Source organism: Kryptolebias marmoratus, linkage group LG4 (assembly GCF_001649575.2).
Source record: "Kryptolebias marmoratus isolate JLee-2015 linkage group LG4, ASM164957v2, whole genome shotgun sequence".
In the NCBI taxonomy this organism is placed as follows: Eukaryota; Metazoa; Chordata; class Actinopteri; order Cyprinodontiformes; family Rivulidae; genus Kryptolebias; species Kryptolebias marmoratus.
Window position 1 is genome coordinate 10,715,372 of NC_051433.1, and position 15,894 is coordinate 10,731,265.

The 15,894-nt window shown below is 39.7% G+C and overlaps 3 protein-coding genes across 5 annotated transcripts in view; 2 read left to right on the plus strand and 1 right to left on the minus strand.

Annotated features, from left to right (window-relative positions):
* The first annotated feature begins 140 nt into the window (after positions 1-140).
* utp3 (UTP3 small subunit processome component) lies at positions 141-6,120 on the plus strand. The gene is made up of 16 exons (XM_017407986.3): positions 141-341; positions 553-640; positions 1,702-1,758; positions 1,842-1,898; positions 1,971-2,088; positions 2,168-2,236; positions 2,330-2,451; positions 2,543-2,698; positions 2,790-2,861; positions 4,115-4,155; positions 4,236-4,332; positions 4,411-4,548; positions 4,655-4,788; positions 4,865-4,937; positions 5,713-5,820; positions 5,928-6,120. The coding sequence occupies exons 1-16, from the start codon at positions 325-327 to the stop codon at positions 6,015-6,017; spliced, it is 1,437 nt and encodes a 478-aa protein (XP_017263475.1). The 5' UTR covers positions 141-324; the 3' UTR covers positions 6,018-6,120.
* On the minus strand, positions 5,477-9,486 carry ppcs (phosphopantothenoylcysteine synthetase). Of its 2 annotated transcripts, none has more exons than XM_017407987.3 (4): positions 9,374-9,485; positions 8,012-8,549; positions 7,818-7,921; positions 5,477-6,660 (listed from the first exon to the last, which is right to left on the minus strand). In XM_017407987.3, the coding sequence occupies exons 2-4, from the start codon at positions 8,544-8,546 to the stop codon at positions 6,325-6,327; spliced, it is 975 nt and encodes a 324-aa protein (XP_017263476.1). In that variant the 5' UTR covers positions 8,547-8,549; positions 9,374-9,485; the 3' UTR covers positions 5,477-6,324. The 2 variants fall into 2 exon arrangements, with proteins under 2 accessions (XP_017263476.1, XP_017263477.1); XM_017407988.3 differs by lacking the exon at positions 5,477-6,660 and adding an exon at positions 6,678-7,113 and having other exon boundaries at positions 9,374-9,486.
* Positions 9,487-12,523: 3,037 nt separating this feature from the next.
* foxj3 (forkhead box J3) overlaps positions 12,524-15,894 on the plus strand; it is a 71,523-nt gene continuing 68,152 nt past the window's right edge. Inside the window, exon 1 of one of the 2 annotated variants that reach the window (XM_017408454.3) lies at positions 12,524-12,767. The gene's annotated coding sequence lies outside the window, so the exon portion shown is untranslated. The remainder of the gene's footprint in view (positions 12,768-15,894) is intronic. The other variant, XM_017408453.3, reaches the window with a different exon arrangement.

A 15,894-nucleotide genomic window follows, 5' to 3' on the forward strand; every position in this document is an offset into this window, starting at 1 on the left:
TTGAAACAGATTAATATTAGCCCAAAATGAACATGCCATTCGAGCCCATGATGAATAAACTTCCGACTAGAAACTGTAATCCTGAAAAAAAAGCCGCTCCAGTCCAGCAGGTGGCGCCATGAGACTGGATGAGCCGATCTAAAGCAACGAAGAAGAAAACCCGGAAGCACATGGTGCCCATCGTTGGAACTTAAATACCGTCCAACGCGACTAAACATTTTAAATTTGCTTTAGTTTAAATCTGCTGGTAATAATTTCATGTATTTGACTGTTTAGGTATCTGACTTTTGTCTTCTAGGTTTTAGCGAACCAACTCAGGTAGTCATGGTTCGAGCAATAAGGTGAGTTTAAGATATTTGTTAGTTCGTATAATGTTACTCCTCTGCAGTTCAATAGTAGTTTGATTTTCTAAAGTCTCAACCAGCCAGATAATGAAGCCTACATTATGCAGACATGTGTTACGATAAATAAAGTTGGAGTAAAAACACGTAAAACAGCTTGTTTATGTAGCACATCTGAGATTTAAGCACCTTTTGCTGCTTCTGTGTTAAGGAATAAAAAAGTCCGGAGGCCGAAAAAGGAGACACAATATGATGAAGATGATCCTGAAGCCTACAAGGACATGCCGGTCCCTGATAAGGTGACAAACACAGTGTTTCCTGTCTGACCCAGAAGGCTTTTAGCAGGCATTAAATATCAGTTTAGTGAGGCTTTAAAAGTGAATGTTTGTTTAATTTCTTTACTTATGAATGTCTCAGAAAAGTAAATCTCTTATGATTTTATAATATAAGGGGAAAATCAGAGTTAGTGTATTTCTTGGCTGAAAACTGATTCACTGAAGCATCATCAGGTAAATGATGTTGAACACTTTATAGTAGCAACAAAATGAACTGGAACAAAGTAAAAATTACAATTCAAGTTGATTTTTGTAGAGGTCTGCAGAGAGAAAAGGAAATAAATATATGATTTAAACGTTCTGTCTTTCATTGGAGTAATATTTGGACCATTGTCAATAGAAATGGTTTCAAAGCAAATAACATTTCTATGGTTTTATGAAACCAAGCCAGACTCTGTGGGTTTCATAATTGTCATTGATGCTACATAGGCTTTTAATAATATTAATATTTTTATTATTATATTTTTAATAGTACAAGGGGACGGCTGAAGATTTCACATGCACATTATAAGGAGTAAAAAATGTTTTTGGAAATGTGTGCTAGAATGTAAAAAAGAATCAATTTCTGTTAAATTGCTTTTGCTTTAATAAAAAATTGTCTGCAGCAGAAATTCCAACACCTGCAGCAATCACAACAAGATGATTGTTAGATTATGTGAAATGATAAACATGAAAATGAATTAAATCAATAAAAAATTTACTGTCTTATTTCTGTCAAATAATTACTGACTTGTGTTTCTTAAACTTGAGTCATTTAATTCTTTTAATTTTTAAATCGTAACTAATATCATCTCAAACAAGAAAAGCTAACGGGTCCAAATCAAATCCAGTTCTTTCCATTCAGTCCAATTAAACTCTGTCAGATAAAGTCAGGTGCTGATTTATATAGGTCTGCCATATAAACACAAAGCTTTTCGACCGGTTTGTTCCGGTATTGTAAGATTGATAAAGTTTGTCCCTCTTCGATCATGGCTGCTCTGCTTTACGTCAAGTTGTGACTTCCAGCGGCACCGTTTCTCTTACAGAGGTCGTCCGAGTACACCAAGGATAAGATTGACGAGTTTCACGATGAGAAGATCGCTGTAAGTTCACGAGTTGTGCTGCGACACGTTAGTGAGTGCCGCTGCTGTCCGCTCCTCTAACTTCTTCCTCTGTGGTGCCGCAGAAACTTCTCGCCCGCGGCGTTCAGATGCAGAGCGACGAAGAGGAACTGGACGATGAGGTTTGTTTCCATTTTTACCTTGAATAATTCAAATGTTTCCAGAACAAACTGAACTTCATGTTAATTTCACAGGAAGAAGTGATGGCGCTCGACGATTCAGAAACAGACGAAGACGAGGAGGAGGAGGAGGAAGAAGACAAAGAGGAGGGGACAGATATGGAAAGTGACCTGGAAGGAAAAAAAGATGACGGTAGGGATATTGGGGTTTTTTAAAGCTTATTTTACTGTTGAGCTCAAGTGTTTAATGGGTATTGTGTTGCCACCCTCAGATCTTCCTAATGAGATGGCGTGGGGCACCAAGAAGAAAATGTTCTACGACTCGGATTATGTAGCCATCAGTAAGTATCTTTTATCTCCAGCCTTATCAGGGAAGTTTTTGAAAGGCATGCGTGTCTTTTTTTGCTTATTTAACCTTTAATGGCTTATTGCAGAAGGTAAATCACTGGAAGAGTTGGAAGCCGAGGAGAAAGAGGAAGAAGAAGAGGCGAAAAATATCCAGAAACGTTTAGCTGCAAATCTGAGCGAGGAGGATTATGATTTAAACTTTTTTCAGGTATTTTTAAATCGGTCTCTCTGGTGTGCATACAGTTGAATCCATGTGAGATTATGTTTTTCTGACTTTTTGTGTGACCGTTTCACTGAAGGAGTTTGCAGTAGAGGAGAAGGATGAAAGCAAGCCTGCAGAGAAACAGGAGAGGATTGTTAAAGACTTGAAGCAGATGTCGAAGAAGGAAAAAATGAAGCTTTTGAAAAAGGAATCACCAGAGCTGCTTGAACTTATTCAGGACTTTAAGGCAAAGGTAAGCCCAACAATGAACTGAAATGACTTGAAACGTAATAAACTTTTGTTACTGATGGCTTGTGGTTTTTGGTTTTGTGTGTTGTGTGCAGCTCAGTGAACTGAAAGAAGAGCTGCAGCCTCTTGTGCAGATGGTCGAGGATGGAAAGATCCCTCCAGGAAAGGTGAGAGCATGGAGCTACGTTTCCACCTGCGCTCACACTCTGAACTTTAAAGCTCATACGGTTAAGCTTTACAGCTTCAAGTTCCCTTACATCATTCACATATATTGTTTTCAGAGTCAAAAAGCAACTATTAAAGGGAAAGCATTAAAAAGACTATCATTTATTTGCTGAAGCCCAAGCTCACAACTCACCGTACATATTTTGGACGTTCACCGGTGACAGGGATCGACGGCTCGCAGCCGGGCCACAGGGTCTCAGTGATCACTGGTGGATTAGTACAGACAAAGTACTTGTTAAGCACTGGTTGCATTCCTGACTTACTTGAGGCATGGGAAGAATTGTGCTGTCAACTCCAGAGAACGGTATGCGTGATGCATGAGGAGTGTATGTAATCAGGAGCACAGGCTGCACTTATGATGCAAGAGGTTGACACATGGCAGCCACTCCTGACTTGTCTGTGAGGCAGTGTGAAAAATAAAGAGGTCTGCAGCATGTCTCATCTTTCAGGTGATGAACGTAGTATATATATAGTTTTGTTTAAAAAAATATATCAGTTTAAATGTTAGGAAATGACACTCAGGATAAAGGGAGCAAAAGTAAAGTCACCTTCAAAGAGGAAACAGCAGAGAGGGAGGAGGAAGAATGTGATGATGATAGCACTGTATGCTCACCACACATAGGAGAAAATCTGATATTTTTCTGACTTTTGTGGCACACAAATGGCAAGTGTGTCGTACGTGAATCAGTGAATAATTGTGTGTCTTGCTGTCATTGGAAAGCCCCTACTAGCCATGCCCCTGACTTAGTTCAGGCATATACAAGCGGTACGGATTCTGTGTGTAGTGTTTGCTTTCTTGATTTTCTACAAAACACGTAGAACTTGCATACGCAGAACCAACATTCTTCACAGCCAGTCTGCAACCTTCCACGGGGGTCTCAAGCGCGGCTTGGCCAACGTTTTCCTCTACAGACTGCCTTTAGGAGAACTTACAGCAGGTTGTGAGTCCTCAGCACCAAAAAGTCAGCAGATGGTACTCAGCAGCTAGCTTTCTGTTAACTTATGAGCCATATCTGTATGTTAGTGATATTATATTTAATAGGTGAAGTATTTTATTAAGTTCTTGCACTTAATTACTTCCCCAGGTATCTGTACAGTTATGGGAGACATGTTTTGTCACTTTAAACCTGTTGATGTATCGTTTTATCAGTCAAGCCTGTGTGAAGCTAAAATGCTAAAATCTTGTTTTCCAAAGGGTGCTGACTATCTCAAGACGAAACAGCAACTTTACCTCAAGTAAGTTGTGATTAAATTGGAGTTAAATGTGCCTAAAATATGACAGCCTGTGACTGAGTTACACTTTCCTCCGGCTCCAGTTACTGCACAAACATCAGTTTCTACCTGGTGCTAAAAGCAAAACGAATCCCTGCACACAACCACCCTGTGATTGAACGACTGCTCACCTACAGAAACGTAAGTCCGCACACCGACATCAGGTGCCTAACTGTGTTTCAGATTAAATATAAAACCAGTCTTTAAATCTGCCTGCAGCTCATCAATGAACTTGGTGCAGTTGATGCTCGGTTAGCTCCAGAGTTTCACAAACTACTAGCTGCTGACAAGACCGGGAAAACTACTGGCAAACCAACAGAAGGAAAGAAGCTCAAATTTTCCAGTAAAAAGGAAAAGGTGAGTAACAGGTTCTTGTATAAGGGTAATCCCGAATAGGCGTCCTTGGACTGAGATTGTTATTGAAGCTAAAGCCTAAACGCCAACATGTGCTCACTGGGTGCAGGATTCTGGAGAAACTCTGTCCGAGGATGAAGACTCCGAATCCGACCTGGATGAAGAAGCTGCTTTGCGTTTCTACAGAGAAGTGGAGGAACGGGTGAAGTTAAAGAGGAAGAGCAAAGCCCCAGAAGCCGAGGAGTAAGTAGGACTCATGTCCACAGTTGGCAGCTGTGATTAAATGAAAAGAGGATTTATTGTTTTACATTTGATGAAGGCTGGAGGAGGAAGAGGAGGAGGAGGAGGAGATGGAGGGGCTGGATCCGGATAGGAGAGGAATCACTTACCAGGTACAGAACAACTTTCACACAAAGCAATAGGAGTCTATTTGTTCTTAATATAAAAAAAATAAAGAAATAACATCTGTTTAATTAAGAGAATATTTTCTAAAATTTCACTTTATTACTCAGAAGAGAGTGAAGATTTTCCCCTTCAATAATAAATCATAAAACATTGTCCTATTGGCTTACATTTTATGGACAGATAAATTATTTGTTTATGTCTTGTTTGGTAACATTTAGTGAGAAAACATTTAGATCCTTTAAGATCTGAAAACTCCTTTTCTTTGCTGCCAATAGCAGCAAAATTTAAAAAAAAACTTGTTAGTGTAAAGTATTTTTACCAGCTATAAAATTGTCTAAATTTGACCAAATGTAATTTTCTCCAATTTGTCAAATGAAACTAATTTCAGCATCACATAAAATAAAAAATCTCATTAAAAAAAACGTTTCAGAAATCATGGAAAAGTAGTTAAAAGACAAAGAAGTGGTTGTTGTGTTGAACAGTGAGTGTAGTCTTAGTCTCAGCCTGGAATAAAAATAAAACAGTGTTGTGATTTCAAATTGTTTACTGGTCAACTGGTTATTAATCAGTTTTTATATACATTCAAAATAAAAAAATACAAGTTTTTGACACCGGTATGCTATTTTTAATATAACACACAAATGAGTACTACAGTGAAGCTCAGTTGTTTCCGTGCTGTATTCTCTCTAATCCAATCATCGGAGCAAGTCTATAAAAAGTGCATACAACACTAATCAAATAATGTTTCTGATATTTCCACAGATGGCCAAGAACAAGGGGCTGACACCGAAGAGGAAGAAAATCGACCGTAATCCCAGAGTCAAGCACAGAGAGAAGTACAGACGTGCTAAAATCCGCAGAAAGGGCCAGGTTTGTGTTACATGCATCCATTTGATCCATTTTACTGCACTTTACTTTGAACAGCAGCCAGCACATGCGTGTATGTCCCACAATCATTGAGTGTTTTTTATTTGCAGGTTCGAGAAACTCGTCGGGAGGAGACGAGATACAGCGGGGAGATGTCCGGTATTCGTGCTGGTGTCAAAAAGAGCGTAAAACTTAAGTAACCAGGAGCGATTTCACGATATACTCCTAAAATATACTCTCATGAAAAAATATCAGTTGATTATAAACCTAAATGTTTTTTGATAAACGTCTTAAAATCTGTCAGCTAGTGTGTTGTGATTGTACAGAAATGACATTGGAGACACATTTAAAGAAAACTAACAAAAACAAAGACACAATATCTTTGTAGTTACAGGTAATGTGAGCTTATGTAGCCAAACAAAATACCAAAGTTTGACAGAACAGGCAAGTATAAACTCAGCCAAACTTTAGCTGAGTCGTCGTTACACCAAAACAACTTCTGGCAGATCATTTCTGTGAACCGACTTGTTGCGTGATGAACTTTGCGTGCGCCGACGTCAGGTTGCTCACTATCCTCTCCTCTATCTCCACGTCGTTCTTCACGTCGTCCTCGGTGAGGATCAGCTCGGCCTGAGTTTCAGGGGTCACCACCACCACGTAGCCCCGCCTGGAGTCCAACACATTGGCCACCACCGCCTGGTGCCTGTAAGTGTCCAGAGCCCGACGAGCCTTGTCCAGCAGGATGGACGCGTCCGTCTCGAGCTTAAAGGACGTGACGAACGCTTGAGGGGCCCACTCCTTAACGAGAGGGGACAGAATCTTGGGCACCATCTTCATGCTGAGCTGAAAAGAAAGAAACGTAGTTGGGATTTTGATGGAAATTTCAAGTTAAACACTAAAGGTTTATACACCTTTCTGAAGTCTGCCTCAAGCATTTCCAAGGTGACATTTTAGTCTTTTTGGCAGCTTATAGTTTTTAACACAGATCATCCACCAAACTGATTATTTAACTTCCATTAACACAAATTTTAGATAATTTGCTACAAAGAATTAAATGGTTTTCTGAGGAGAAAAAAAAGACAAAATATATCACTTTTCTACAATGAACTGCCAATCTGAAACTAAACAAAAGACATAAACACTATCCGTGAAAAAAAGGGAAAGATATGAGACACTGGTCTTTGTAACAACGCCTGTGAAAATACCTATGGGTTGGAGCTTTAGGGTGTAACCTTTGCTCCTCTGGTATCGGCAGTATGAGCCTGAGGTGTGTTTCTGCAAACAGGCTGACCTGTTCTTTAGGAAAAGAAAACAAATATTTGGCATGCTCCCTGCTCAAACAGTTGTTTTTCTTAATTGAAAATGCAATCAGTACCATCAAAAGGTGAACGTTCCGTCAATGTCTGCCACAGAAAGTGAAAACAAATATAAATATATTATATGACTCTGTTTATGATCTGTGGTTCATAAACAGAATGTCCAGTTTCCTGATTGCTTAATGTGAACTGCTCATATGTGCTCTTTTTTTTCTAAACCCAAATAAAGCTTATCGGTGTTGCCTTCCTGGATTAACCGCATGTTCGACCCAATTAGAGTGTCCATTGTGGGTCATTTCACAAGGCAAAATCAATGTGTGAAATGACATTTCTTTGATTTCTATACTTAAATCTAAACATAAAGACACATACGTTGGGTGGGTTGGTAATAAGGCACAGTCATGCTTAGAGTTGTGAAATGTGATAATTGTGAGTGTGACGTGAACATTTCTACATGTCGCTGCAATCCAGTCAGCAGATGTTACTGATACATGTAACAGAACATTTATAGGGACATTATTAAGTGGAGATAATTCTTATCTACAGTTTTTGCCTTGTTGACCATTAAGAAATTTACACCTGGATCACAGTAGTGGACAGCATGACGTTTGCTATTCCTTTATGATAGCTAAAATATTCTTAATTGAACAACAACAACTACAGGAATTGCCATTTTTCACTCACTTGAAGAGGGCCGTTGGATGACTGGATTTTGTGTTCAGGCATCTCAGACGCCGGTATGTAGAAATCAGACACCGCTGCAGCCAAGTAAAACATGGCCTTTGATCCTGCACAGAAAACAAACATTTGAAAACAGGTTTTAAACTTGTGTTGAACCGAGCCACATCTTCAGCCTGGAAATGATCAATAATAAGTACCTATTGAGCTGAGTGCCTGTGCTGCTGCTTTGAGTAAATGCAGGTACTCTGACAGCGTGTTGAACTCAATGGGCAGAAGAAGACTACCACCTTTCACCTCCTGATATCGCTTCAGTACTTTGGCAATGTTTGGAAGCACCTGCTGGTTAACCACCACTTCATCGGTACTACCAGCTGCCCCTTCGCCACCCGTGAACTGCAGGGCATCCAGCATGTTAATGGTTAAAAACATCCGGGTGTAAGGGTAGAGAGAGCGATGCCTGTGTAGGAAAATGACAGCATAGCCCGAGTCTATGAAGTACTCTGCAGAGGAGGCTCCTCGTCTGCCGCTGCTGAAGTTATCGAGGAAGCGGACCGTGCGCGACTCCAGGGGAACTTTGGTGCCTCCGGATGTGATGAGAACCACCCTGCGACCTGCTCCTGCGTGGCACCTGGCAAAGGCAGCCATCTTCTCCTTGACCTCCTCGACATGGGAGGGAACGGCAAACTCTTCGGCCAGCTTCCCGTCGATGGAAGATATTCTGGGCTCGGCCATCGCCTGATGAGAGAGAAGAGGCAGCAGCAAGAGAGATGATTTGGTACTGGACTCACATCCACAGATTCTGCCTATCATAATGGTTCAAGCAGTTTAATAATATGAATCTGATTTGAAAGGTCTGCCTCATATTAAATCTGCTTATTGTGTCTGCTCCAAGACAAATTATCTTTTTTATTTGTTTACTTGAATAAAATTAAAGAGAATGCAGCTCCTGTGATAATTCTATAAATGTAAGTCAGTGGGTAAAATGAGTCCATAAAACCATTAATTTTGACAACAATCATGGAGTATTTTCTAATTATAGCAAAACTTTAGGCTCAATAAATGTGTTGTCTGAAAGTAGGGAAAGTCATAAGAAACTTGTTTCTTTAAACCTAATGCAACAAACACAACTAATTTTGAATTTATGAGGATTGTAAGGAGGCTTTTGTAAACTCTGGCAAATGTAATGCTTTGCAAAACAGTTTTCTGCACATTAAAGATAAACTACAAGATGTAGCTGATCTTTAATGTGTAAAATGACTTTTTCACTTAAACAAATCAAAGCTTAAAAGTCTTAAATGTCCACCAGATCCGTCTGTCTTGAAGCCTTAATGTGAATGAGTGAGTCTCCAAGCTGAACCATAAGTTTAACATAAAAAATGCTCCTTATGATTTACTGACTCACGGTCTTGTTTTAGGTCAGACTGCTAAGAGAAAAAGAAAAAAAAAAACTCTGCAACCGACTTAATGGATTCTTCAGAAAAATAAAACGGTTGCCTCTCTTTTTGTCATTAAATGGCCGTCGCAGTAAGCAACTAAAGAAAAATGAACGATGTACTCACAGACAGATCTGCAAAACGTCCTCTAGTTTACGGATTGTTGTCAATCTCCCACAACAACTTGAGCACTTCCTGAAACCGCTGAGCTGCGCGAGACTCGTTGGTTTGTGAAATACGGAGGAAAAGTCATTACCGCCCCCAGTGTCAGCGAGCGGTACTGCAGTTACTGCAGACGACAGGTTAGAGGTCCTCTGTCATTTAAGTGTAGGACAATTAAAAATAAAAACACAATTAATCAGATTTACATAGGCCAAAGCAAGCGTTAGCGTATTATCATAAATATACTGCATGCTTTTCGTGGCAATAATTTGTGCAAAATAAAAGCAGAGGTCTCCACATTGTGAGAAAACGTCTCATTTTAAAATATTCCTAATTACGTTTTCACTTGAACTTCATAACTCAGGCTTGGGTTTTTTTAAAATGCATTTTATTCACATATAGGCGGCAACTAAGAAAGTGACATTGAGGTTTGAACTAAGCTGAGAGCTGGTTAAAATGTAACAACTAATGAAAGCCTGTATTTTTGTTATTATTATTAATAACCATCATATAGTTTTTGAGATTTGTAATTTGCCACAAGATTATTTTGCAGCTGCATTTGAGACATTTTCACATTTCACAATAGGTTATTTAAAGGCAACCAAACTTGCAAGAATAATTTTTGTAAATTTAATAATTTACAATACTGGACATTTATTCAGGAATATTCAGGAATAAATATGCCAATACAAAGACACATTGAAATATTTTTTATTATATTTTTATTTCTATTTTTTAATTCTATTTTCTAAAACAACACTTTAAAGACCAAATGGACTTCTGTATTACTTTTAAAGTTTGTGCCATATTGCAACATCAACAGATTAAGTCTTTGTACTCTTATTCCACTCCAGCCTTTTGTGGTGGCCTCTGCAAACAACAAAAAAAATTTTCAAGAAAATGGCTCGTAGTGGGTGTTTTTTCTATTAAATTTTTCATTTATAAACATTCTGCATGATATTCAGCCTGTCAAATGTTTCTTATTATTATTCATTTTGCTCAACATTTGCTTTTGACCTGCAGGTTTAAGATTAACCTACAGGTGGCGCTGTTGCTCTGCACATGCAGAATAAACGATCAACCAATCTCTTTTTCTTTTTCTTTTTCTTTTTCTTTTTTTTTTCCAAGTTTGAATGTTGCGATTAACCTAAATATCATGATTTAAAACCCTACTTACAGACCACCTATTTACCAAAAAACTAAATGTCTGTTATAGATTTAATAAAGCTGCAATAAATGACACACAGGAAACACAAACAAAAAACATTTAGTAATGTTCATAAATAAAGATACTGCCACTACAAAGACACAACTATTTGGCACTTTCAAGCAAAAAATAAAAAATAAAAATGTGGAGATAAAATAGTTTATGTTAGGCGCAGAGCTGAAAAATGTCTCATTTAAACAATGGTAATCGTATTTTTAGTTTTATATCTAATTACATTATGTTCAAATTCAGTGTCCTTCATATAAAAACATAAAAAACATAAGCGACACAACAAGCCCTGATGTTATGTGATGTATTCTTACCTAAATCCAAAAGCATAGAAAACTACACACAAAGTGCTCACAGATATTCTGTGTTGGCATGTGTGGTCTAATTGTTGTGGGCTTCGTTTACTGATGTGTGCTTCATTGGTGTACAAATGTGATCTAAAGCACTGATTGATTACACTCTACAGAATGACATATTCAGATGAACTTTGTTGAGATGTATGAATGTGTGTGTGGATGGGTGAATGAGGCCACAGATTGTGTTGGCCTGGTTGGCTAGAAAGTGTCCAGTAAGTACAGTCCATTTACCATTTTCTTATTTGTATTTTGTTTCAAAGCTTTAGTAGTTTCTGCTCTGATTCCTTTTACAAGTGTTTACATCGAGGCCTTCTGCAGTGATTTGTAAAATCAAATCTTTTTTGTTGTTGTTTTTCATTGCTTAAAAATATTACCCAATGTTCCCAAAAGGGCTAAACCAAATTCTGACACACACTGTAGCAAAAACACTTGACTTTTTTTTATGTCCTGTGGTACGAATATGGCAGTGTTTACTTATAAACCACACTAAGACCCACTGTTATTTCACAAGAAAGGGTGAAATAAGGACAAGGCTGTAAGGAGCTCAAAATCTGAGTACAAGGCCTCCACATACTGTTTAATTAAACACACTGCGGTCACGACCTTGGTCGTTCTTCCTCATGACACGGTAATACAACACTAAATGCAACAGATGTTTTCACTGGAAAATCAGAGAAAGGGTTTGTCCAATAAAGCTATGAATTTGAATGTTCAAGTGTTCATGTGTATTCTTTTTATTGTGTTTTATATGGCTATTTTCATAACAAAATGAATTATTAATGTTTGATAAATAAATTGGTGTTTAGATCATCCATTAATAGAAGTTGATACAGTTCAAAATGAATGAGAACAGGCTTTCTGGGTGGGTAAAAGTTAAATTGATAAGTGTGTTTTCTGCAACAGAACACTGTGTGTGTGTTAATTGATTATTTGAAATTATTTGCTGAGAATTTAAAGCACTAATTAATAACTTATTAATATGAAGGCTAGCCGTAGATGTAAAGTCTTCTAGCAGAAGTGTGAACTTGGCTAAATATAATGAAGAATACATAAAGAAAGAAAGGAATTTGTGTTGCTTACCTGCACTTTATAATGAATTACAGATGACGTGTAAATGTTTAGTTAATGATTTATTATTATTTAGATAAAGATGTATAACGTCATTAGTCATGACTTCTACATTAGGGTGGCTTTTCAGACTATTATCTACTTTTTATATTTTTTATACCCTAACACTGACCTCTTCCGATATGTCCATTCAGTCCTTTATTTATTATGCTGCAGGAGGCACTTAAAGTTGCGTTCGCTCACAATTATCTCTAAATACAGCAGCTGTATTGATCAGTTTATTGATCGAGGCGCAGCCATTTATCGGTGCTGTTTCCATTGCGGGCGTGAGCGTTCAACCGCGCGCTAGTTTCTGTGGCGGCAGGAGCGGTGATGTGGCGGGGAGGGGAAAGCGTTCGTGTGCGTCGTTATATGTGAGAGAAAGTAGTTCCGGGCAGTTAACCCGAACGGAGGGGGTGAGAGTCCCGGATGTTGGCTCGAACTGGAGAAGGCGGAGAAGCTGAGGAGGGACGCCACGGCACCGCAGGCACACCGGTGAAGAAGAGCTTTGCACAGGACAACAACGTCCAAGAGCACAGGGCACTCCTGGAGGAAGAGGGGTCGGGGGGGACACGTTTATCTCCAGAAGAGGAGGCGGACGGAACGGGAGACGGTTGCTCCGAAACTAACCGTTGGGATTTACAGGGAAGAGCCGCCGTCTCAGCTGCTTCCATCCAGAGTAAGTGAGCTACACGGGAATGGAAAGTGAACTAAAGGCCCCGTGAAATGGTCGACTTTGACGGGGGAAGTGAGCTGCGGCGAAGTTCTGGGGATTGAGCCCGATGAACAGGCCCCTTGACACACACAGCTTTCAGTTCGCCGTGGCGTGCGGGAATATGTACCTATATCTCTGTTTTCCTCCAACAGCCCAGTCTTGTTTCCCCTCCCTCCCCCCCACGGTGGTCAGTGTTTGTGCACTCCGGACGTGTTGCTGTAACTCTCCGGAGTTGACAGCTCTGCCTCGCGTTAGCCTGCTAGCAGCGCCGTGCAACCGGTGACAACTGACAGGGCAACTTTGACAGCCAGCTACTAGCCAGCGTCGGTTAGGCAGCTAACTTAAGCTAACTTAAGGTCGGCGCTTCCCCCCCCCCCTTTTTTTTCCTCGAGAATCAAATCCGCGCGTGTTTTTTTCCTCGCATTAAAGGCAGGCATTTAACGACCCATCCCGACCCTCCAGCAGCCATCGTTAGCTAGCTGTTCGGTGTTGCGTGTGTGTGTGTCCAGCGTGGAAGTGTAACGCGTGAGCCCAGTGTCGTTTGGCTCCCGATCCCCCCCTCCCAGCTGTTGCGGCGCGTTTTCTCGTCTGTCAGTCGTCCGTGTTCACAAGCGGCTAATAAATCCCTGCACGGAATGACGAGGCTTTCTCTGCCGACTCGTGTGACGTGCTGGCCGGACGATCAACAAGTGCAAAACATCTTCCAGATTAATTTCATGCTACCGCTTTGGAGGCTGCCCCGTTTTGCAAATATTTGCAAAAAAATAGTTAGAGGCTTGAGCTGTTTTATTTGGGCTCTTTTATTTATCTTTTTTGGATCACACCAGTTACTGATTTGATGCAGACACTTATAGTCCAACAGCTGTGGTTATTTTTCTGTTTCTGTGCACAAAACAGTGTCCTTGGTTTGCTCCAATGGCCTTTATTAGAGGATGGATGACTACCCTCCTAATTTGCCCGATGTCACCTTGTGCAGGTTTTCAATAACTGATTTCACAGTGCTGCTTTTAATTTGTAGAGGCACATTGCTTTGGCTCATCATCAGGTTTTCCCATGACTGAAATGTTTTCATCATAAAGTGAGCATACGGAGCCTGAATTTTTCCTCCCTCTCTTTCTCAACATCCCAAACCTTCTGCTTCAACTAACAAAATGCCCACAGCGTTAGTCAGCACCCACAATCAAAGGTCAGACCTGGTTTGCTTCTTAATCACCCATCCTTTAAATAGCAGGCCCACAGAGCTGTCTGGATCGAGGCTATTTGTGCGTGCAGCTGTGGAGGACACATGGTGTTTTCGTTATGATGGTCCTCCAGGTAAGGACAGCCAAAGTAGCATTCCTTCTGAAAATTAGGCTGTCACTCCATGTTTATACAGCCCGCCATTATAGGTTCTGTTGGTCACATGAGTTTCAAAAAGTAATTCTCTGGCAAACTCCACTGAAGGTTTCTGTCAGGTTGGCTTTTCGTGCTCGATTGCAACGCTGCTCAGCTTCTGCACCGTCTACGCTTTGGGCATCGATGTCGTCCCTTGAATTTAGACGTATCGTACAACTAAATCCAAAGAAACGGTTTGATTGGAGGGGTTTATTTTAATTGCACACATTCGATTAAAAAAAAAAAAAGGCAGTCTCATTAACAACACAAAACAAAGCAACTGAAAAAAAGAACAGGCTGAAATTCAAAAAGTCAAATGCAAAATTACCAATGACACTGACAAAAATAAAAAAGACACAGTACATAATTTCATTAATCTTCTCATATAAGTTTACATTATAACCAAAAGTAACGTAGTTTTGTTATAAAACAAATAAACTGTGGAATGGTAAGCGCAGAGTGACATTCTAAAGAAAGGCATAACCAAATATACAGCTTGTCTTTTTTTTTTTTTAGTTTGCTCCAAATTCCTCAGAATAATATAAATAACAACATTCATTGTGTAGGCAGTGTATTTGCATATCTTATGTTTTTGTATGAGGTTTATGTTTTTGGAGCTGAAGATGGTTAACAGGCTAAAACCAGAGTTGTTTTTTTTATTATTGTATTTTCTTTTTAGGTTTTTAGCCTTTTGGAGCGGATTTCACGACTTTCTGTAAAAATATTTTTTGAACCGGCTTTAATCCTGTAATGGACTGAGTAGTTTAGAGGAAAGAACGGGCAGAATAGATGGTGCTACTTTCATAAAGCAAACCTGTTAGTGTGAATGGGAGGATGTGATACTGCTTTTAAATGGCGGTTTCGTCCTGCAGTGTTCTTAGAAAACCGCCTCTCTCAGTAGATAAAACACCTACTTTTCCAATATCAGATGGCGGTGTGTGTGTGTGTCAGGGGTTATACTTTTTTCTTACTTTATTACTTCTGGCAAAATCAGCGAACTTGTCGGGGCCAGTGGCGTGCCTAAAGAAACCAAATGCTGTGTCCTGAAGAGGCAGTCTTCTATTTCTGGTTAGGAGCAAAACTATAAATCAAAGTTGGGTTTAGGAATAAATTGCTGATGATTGATGTTTGGGTTATGTGGTACACAACTAATGGAGCTTAAATGACCTTTTTATTATCCTTACAAGACAGTGACTAATAAAAAGTATTGATATGTCGTCATTGTATCACAGATAATCCTCAGCTTGGGGGCTATGATGTATAATTGATTAGTAATTTGAATATGTGTGAAGGGTCAGGAACGTAGCATTGTAAAAGTAAATATAGTTTTTTTTGTTGGTTTTTTTTGGTACTGTTTTATTACAGGCTCCTCATTTTGAATTCTGAATGTGGTCCTGTGCATAGCCGGGCTCACAGAGAGGGTTTTTAATTTCCCCCCTTGTTGAAGTGATTATTCAAATGGCCATCCGTGAGGTGTAGTTATCAGACTCCTGGTGGTCCTCCAGCCTGTGGCAACAAAAACGGCCATCAAAGCCCCCCCCNCTCCACGCTGTGTTGTTGGACGGCACCCAACTGGCAACCTCTGTTGCAACCTCTATTAGACTCTCACATCTTACCCCTGAGGCTGAAAACCTTTTGTGTTATCCGATTGGCAGATGGCAATTTATTCATAAGGACTTCTGATGCTGTTGGTCAAAGGTCTCTGTTTAATTTTTTT

What these genes read in the sequence shown, in the direction of transcription:
- ppcs (XM_017407987.3), bottom strand. Translation starts at nt 8,546, where the DNA reads ATGGCCGAGCCCAGAATATCTTCCATCGACGGGAAGCTGGCCGAAGAG. An exon ending in ACAGGCACTCAGCTCAATAG is followed by an intron (nt 7,922 to 8,011) that starts GTACTTATTATT and finishes TTTTCTGTGCAG; the next exon opens with GATCAAAGGCCATGTTTTAC. An exon ending in CATCCAACGGCCCTCTTCAA is followed by an intron (nt 6,661 to 7,817) that starts GTGAGTGAAAAA and finishes CTTTCTTTTCAG; the next exon opens with CTCAGCATGAAGATGGTGCC.
- utp3 (XM_017407986.3), top strand. An exon ending in TTCAGGACTTTAAGGCAAAG is followed by an intron (nt 2,699 to 2,789) that starts GTAAGCCCAACA and finishes TGTTGTGTGCAG; the next exon opens with CTCAGTGAACTGAAAGAAGA. An exon ending in TTTCCAGTAAAAAGGAAAAG is followed by an intron (nt 4,549 to 4,654) that starts GTGAGTAACAGG and finishes CACTGGGTGCAG; the next exon opens with GATTCTGGAGAAACTCTGTC.